General features: G+C 38.2%; 1 protein-coding gene across 1 annotated transcript; it reads left to right on the forward strand.

The window, feature by feature from the left end:
- The first annotated feature begins 730 nt into the window (after nucleotides 1–730).
- LOC128260412 (CD209 antigen-like protein B) lies at nucleotides 731–2,104 on the forward strand. The gene has a single exon (XM_052993386.1). The coding sequence runs from the start codon at nucleotides 754–756 to the stop codon at nucleotides 1,990–1,992; it is 1,239 nt and encodes a 412-aa protein (XP_052849346.1). The 5' UTR covers nucleotides 731–753; the 3' UTR covers nucleotides 1,993–2,104.
- The last annotated feature ends 4,835 nt before the right edge of the window (nucleotides 2,105–6,939 follow it).

Here is a 6,939-nt window from a genome sequence, read left to right on the forward strand (position 1 = left end):
CCCAATAGGGTGAACCCTAATGGACCAACTACATAATGTTAGCACGCACTTTAAATCGAAGACTAGAAAATAAATAATATATGCGGTTGAGCTGGGGAAACTTATTCATTGAATAAGTGTAAGTAGCTGGAGGAAAAAGCAGGCTTTTAAATTGAACCTAATTAAATAAATATAATTTCTACTGCTTTTTAATAAATTTGAAATTAAAGTGCAGAAATGAAGGACCTTCAGTAAGTCCATATTAAGTTCCTTTCCCATATCGATACCAAATTCATCGCAAATCGTTTCGAGAAATTGGACACCAGGCACTTTTTGCTTTTCAAATATACGAAATATTATCATCGGCTGCCAATATACAACAAAAACATGTTTTTTTCGACTTTTTCCGCTGAATTAAAATTTTTATAGATTTCGGCATGGCAATAACATTGTTTTTTTCGGTGCCAAATACAAGCAACGCATTTGAACATTATAATATTTATTTAATGCATGAACATAAATAGTGTTGTTGCCTACACCGAACATCAATACATTGTTAAATGAATTTTACTGCATTATTATATTGTTATATGTATATAAAAGAGTAATTGCCTTTCCTAGAATCGAACATAATTCACATTAGATGACAGCTTTCTATTAGGCCACGTACTTTATTAACTAATCAGCAGCATTTAAGTCTTCATTCTTCGTTTCATAAACTGTCAGAATCAGTGCACATAGAACGCTCTTCTCGATTGGTTATTAGCTGTCAACATGCTGAGGCTGTCGTCTATTCACTTACTTTGCTTCTTCATCCTCCCGGACCGCCAAGGATCTTTGGCGGCTATCGAGGACAATGTCCAAACGGTTTGTCTACTGAGCGATCCTGCCAATCAGTGTGCCCCACACTGCCAGGGTACTTTCGTTCTGATGATCGACTCCATTCAAGCAACCAGTGCCAAAATGGATGGGATCCAACAGTCTCTGGACACCAAACTCCACTCCCAATTGGTCACTGCGAAAGAGGACTTCGAGCGGAGGTTAAATATGACGAAGGAGCATCTTATGGCTGCCAATTCCGAGGCGAGAAAAAATGTTCAAGCCCTGCAGACCCAAATGGAGTACCAGTACCAGGAGATCGAGAATTCTTTAAGGAAGACCAGCACTCAGGAAGATCTCGGGGCGGCAGTGAATCGCACGGAAGACCAACTGCTGGCGGTGGGTGTCGACATGAAGAGGCAACTGCTGGATTTCAGGAGCAGAGTGGAGGAGCAGCACACTGAGCTCCACGAAACGGCGAGCAGGATCGTCACAAAGGGCGACTTTGAGGCGGAAATGCAGACGGTGCAGATGAGGATGTATGCCCAAATTCAGGAACTTCAGTCGAAACTAGTGGGTCAGCATAGGGAAATCCAGGATTCCCTAAGGCAGACCAACACCCACGAGCAATTCGAGGCGAGACTCAACCAGACGGATGCCAAGCTGCAGTTGCTCCAATCGAAAATGGAGGACCACCAGGTGGCTATACAGAACTGTTTGCAGGAGCTGTTGGCCAAAGTGGAGGGCCAGCAGGCGTCCATCAAGGACAGCCTGCTGGAAACGCTCCAGACCAAAACCAATGTGCAAATTATACCGCCCAAGTTTGAGCAAATCGGCAGCAGGTTCTTTTACATTGAACAGAAAGTGCAACAGAATTGGTTTGCCGCCTCGGCCACCTGTCGCCATATGGGTGGCCACTTGGCCGCCCTGCGAAACCAGGGCGAACTGAATGCCCTCAAGGCGAAGCTGCCGCTCCAGGGTGTCCAATGGCTGGGCATCAACGATCGCGAGGAGGAGAACAAGTTCGTATCGGAGGCCTCCGGAAACTCAGCCACGTTTCTGAAATGGGCTAAGGGGGAACCCAACAACCTCAACAAAAACGAGAACTGCGTGGCCCTGCTAAACGGCTTAATGATTGACGACAATTGCCTGCTGCCACACCACTTTATTTGCCAAGCAGGCAGCGAAGTCTAGATTAAAATACAATTAAAACCATTATTTATGTACTTAATATATGAGAATAGGTTTTTTTTTTTACAATAAAAATGTTGAAAGATTCGAATTACGGCAGCTTTCAGATGGTCAATCTTACCAAGATAGGAAAACAAAACTAAAAATATTTTAAAAGATGATCACTTTTGTAAGGCTGACAACCTATACTTTCGCTTTAAAAACTGATAAATAAAGTGAACAAATTAACTTTTTAATATGTATTACTTACAGTGGCTCACAGATAATTTCAAATTGTTTTGTATACGGATAATTTATATACATTTTTCAATTTGGCATTGCTAGTTATCATATGACAAAAGCTGGACTCAAACGAGAACACAAAAATACGCAAAATGATATTGAAATTTTCGAATCAAATCAAACGAGCATAATAAAATAATAATGAAATAGATGCAAAGGCAAATTGTATCTGGTTTAAAAATATGAATAGAAACGCATGCATATGCGGTCTATTAACAATTGGACAGAATAAAAAATAAAATTAATTTGCAAATTAAATTTGCGCCAACAACAGTGGAAGTGTATTTCGGCAGCCGAGGACAACAATGGAAAAGCCGGAAAAAGTCATCAAAAACAAAATTCCATTTTCAAAAAGAGCCAAAACTTTTTCAGCCCAATGCGGAAGTGAGAGCGAGACAGAGATAGAGAGATGAAAGAAATGGCAAATTAAATCGAGCAATCAAATGAGCATAATAAGTTAATCAAGAAGTTGGCCAGGATCAATGGGGTCAGTTTCTGACCCTCCTGTTTGTCCCTCATTTTCTTCTTTCCCTTTGGGGAAAAATTGAAAAGGAGACAAACAGGTTGACATACAAGCAAATAAATAAATGCACTCAACTATGTAATATGGCCAACAACAAAAAGGGAACAAGAGGGAAGGGGGGTGGAATGTCCATGGTCAGACATTGTCTGCCCGAAAAACCCCCCTTCCTTTCCTTTGCTTCCTTCGAGCAGCAAATGTAGCGTAAAATCGTTAGTTTCGTTTTGGCCCGGTCCGGATTTTGAACCACGTAATCAGTCGCCTTTCCGCCCCCTCGCTTAACCCCCCCATGGTCCGAGGGGGCCGCCACCGCCACCACCACCGCCTGAGCCTGATTTATACCCGGCACACGATTTTCGGTTGCCAACAAAATGTTTGCAGCATTTCTTCGCTTTGGTCCGCCGGCAACAATTGAAAATCAGATCAATGCACCAAGATACAAGCGTACGGAATGGATCGACAAAAGTCCCACGGAACGAAAGGGGTTAAGGTTTAATCAAGGTTTTATTTTTCCAAAAACAGAGAAATTATATAAAAGACTTGATGCTTATAGATTCGAATGATCAAATATTTAACTAAAAACATCTACCAAAACGAAAAAAAAATAGGGAAAGAATAATATTATTTTATTTTATTTATTTATACGTTTTTATTTATTTTACATAAAACATATAATACTTTTTAAAATGTTGTGAAAATTATATAATTTTTTGTATACATTATAAAATGTATTGTATTTATATATATTTCTATATAATAAAGGAATTTGGGTTTTGTGCTTTTTTTAAAAGTATTTTTTTAATGTAAATTATTTGATGTTTTAAGCAATTAATATTTTATATTCTTTGTACGTTATATTCTTTAATAATTTCCTAAATGTGAAATTGGACGTTTCATGCCAATTGTATTATTTGCTTTGTTTGTTATAATCTTTTGATATTAGGTTCATCAGAAGTATATTATTGGACGTTTCATGCTGAAAACATTATCTACTTTGTGTGTTTTAATCTTGTATAATTTTCTTGTTAAAAGTAAACATATCAAGATCATCAATATTAAAGGCCTAAAAGTTGCAGTCATATAATTATAACCTTTTGTTTCTAGCTAAGAATTACTGGATGGCATTTTGAACTCAATTATAATCACGGATTCCTTTCAAAGAAGTCAATCCTTATTCCCCTTAATCCCTTGCTGGCAAACATCCTGGTCACTTAACCATTTTTCTAACTTGGGTTTGAATTATGTGCCGAATTAGTTGGTCCTTTTTTGGCGTACAAATGGGGGGTGGTTGTGTAATGAGGGGGTGGTATAAAAAAGGGGGGCTCTCTAAAAAACTCTCCTACTCGCACTCCTAAAACTTTAACACAAATTGAATTATGCAGTCGCCAGTCGCAGACACAAAGAGAAAACTTGTGGAAAGGGATAAACAAGGAGTGAAAGAGGGGGACGGCCATTAGGTGAGGGGGCGGGCATTCACCGCCCACCCAAGGCCACTCCGCCCGACATTGCCAAATGTAACTGAAATTTATTGAAATTTGTTAGCAGACTCAAAACCCGCCACAAAAGACCGCAGCTCCTCTGCGGCACCGAACCATTCCTTCTATATTAAAAAAAAAAATAATAATAAAATAAAGTTCGGTTCACGCTTTTTGTCACGCTTTTGCCGCCCGCGGTCAAAAGTCAGGCGCTAGCCACTCCCCCTTTCATATTATTCTTTTTTTTTGTTTGGTTTTTTGAAGGGCGGTTTGTCAGAGTTGTCGCAGTTGGGAGTCATCTAGCGACAACCCTGCGGCTCTAATCGTCAGTTGTCGTCCTATGCCTACACCAATTTCTGCAGTCCTAAGGTTCCGATGGAAGAGACGGCTTTCCGCTTTTTTATTTATTGATTCCAAAAGAATTTTATATATTTTATCAGATCAATACTTTAGAATTCAAACAAAATATATATAAAGCTATAAAAAACAAATGACACTCATTTGAAATAACCCTAATACCTTAAAAAAAAGTATTTAATTTAATCGTGTAAATTCGTATGGAAATACTTTTAATAAGTACTTCTTTTTAACTATATTTATATACTTTAATTATATTTTAAGCAGAAAAGCATATTAAGTATTAAAAAAATTTGTGTTTATTTTAATACTTTAAATTCGCATTAAAATACTTTTGATTTTTATATGTTTTAAAATGTTCTTTAAATATATTTGAAATAAATGCCACACACTTAAACAATTTTTTTTTTTTAAGTACAAAAATTCAAAACTGGCTCTAAGTCTTTGTAGCTCTATAATATCTTGAGATTTTACCAAATTTTTTTGCGGATAGAGTGCTTAAAATGTCGACGATTAAAGACGATTGGTTGGCTCTGCACTTTTAATTGCTGACAGGCTTTGGTCATGACAAGGAAAAAGCCCACTGGGGGCCACCTTTTACAACGCCGCCGCACACACTCAATTTTTGGGTTCTCTTTTTTTTTTGGAGATGGGATGGGGTACCCAAAAAAAGTTTGCCAGCTGCAACGTTTCGCGGTTGCATGCTAAAAAGTTTTAAGTGCCCCGCTCGACCAGCCACCACCCACTGTCAGCCGCTTTTCCGCCCGATTTTCATCCTACATCCAACGTCCCAACTCAACCATTTTGCCCTTATTCCATTGCTCCCCCCATACGCTTTAGTTTTTCTATTAGGCATCCCAGGCTCGTCTCATTTGTTGCCTATTTGTCCATGGCTCCCTGGCTTTTCCCAGCGCTTTTCCCAGCGCTTTTCCCAGCGCTTTTCCCAGCCCATTTTCCCCCAGCCTCTGTTCCCTTTTTTTTCCCCTCCACAGGGACATCGTAAAAATGCCAATGAGCCGACCTGAGCGAGCGGCGTTAAAAACTTTTCTCATTTATCAGGCGATGGAGGGACCAGCGCGGTAACCTTTTGCTCCCACGTCCACTTTTGGCCAACACACCACCCGCCACCCACCGCCCACACCGCCAACCACGCCCACTACTCCACTGGCGTCAGGTAAATTGATTGTCGCCGCCAACGAACTTCGATGGTTGTTGGTCAACTCAACTCAAACTGAAGGCAAAGGCACTGGAAAATGAATTCTTCAAAATTTTTTAAATTCATTAATGTAATCAGTACCGTAATAATTCAATTCTTTAAGCTTAAAGTCAATTTAACTTATTTTTAAATCAAATGGAGACAAAAATATAAATAAAACAGAAACATTAAATATAATATATGCAAATGCTCTTTAAGAAAAATGATCAAAGGTAAACTAAAAAGACTTAAAAACAATATTTAAATTAAAAACATAAAATATCAAGTGTACATCCTGTTTTTGAGAAAATACTTTAAGAGAAAAATCAAATATATCCGTTTTCAAAAGCTCTTTAAGAAAATTGTTCAAAGGTAAGCTAAAAAGATTGTAAAATAACAACATTTTTCTAAAAGCTGCAAGCAGCTTGTCTAATTCTTATTAATTTTATAAAAAATAATTACATATACCATGCAGTTTTTCTTTCAGTGTAGCCACAACGTAGCGGACCGCCTTTAAGCTTTCGCACGCCCAGTATTTAATTGCTGTAGTTTTCCCCCGATATTTGCCGCCGTTCTCGGCACTCTTTCACACTCTTTCTGGATTTTTAAAACGACAACAATGGGCCAGCAAGTGGCAAAAGTTTTTGGGTCAGCTGGGGGCGTCAAAGGGTTAAGGGCTGCAAAAGGGCGAACCGAACTGCAGTTGAAGCCGGTTAATGGCCAGGCAAATGAGCAAACTGGACAAGCGGCTAATGAGCAGCCGCCAAAGAGTTGGGCGAACAAATTTGTACACAAATACGAAAAAAAAAATTAAAAATAATAATAATAATAAAAAACAACGGTGAAAAAGTTCAGTTGGCCAATGAAAAAAATATGTTTCAATAGAAAACAGAAAAAATTCTATGCCAGCTCTGTATGATTCTATCGTTCGCCTTTTATAAAATGTACATGTTATTTAAAATCGTAAGGAAAATCTTATCTCGAGTACTAAGAAAAATAATTTATAATAATATATACATATATATAAAACAACTAATTTCGCATTTTTCTAAAGTGGTTATACAAATTTGCATAAATTTCCCGAAATTAAAAATGTTCCATGATTGGAAATTGTATCACGC

This window comes from Drosophila gunungcola, assembly GCF_025200985.1.
Source record: "Drosophila gunungcola strain Sukarami chromosome X unlocalized genomic scaffold, Dgunungcola_SK_2 000023F, whole genome shotgun sequence".
In the NCBI taxonomy this organism is placed as follows: domain Eukaryota; kingdom Metazoa; phylum Arthropoda; class Insecta; order Diptera; family Drosophilidae; genus Drosophila; species Drosophila gunungcola.

Excerpts from the sequence above, each read along its gene's own strand:
- LOC128260412 (XM_052993386.1), top strand. The coding sequence starts at position 754 with ATGCTGAGGCTGTCGTCTATTCACTTACTTTGCTTCTTCATCCTCCCG.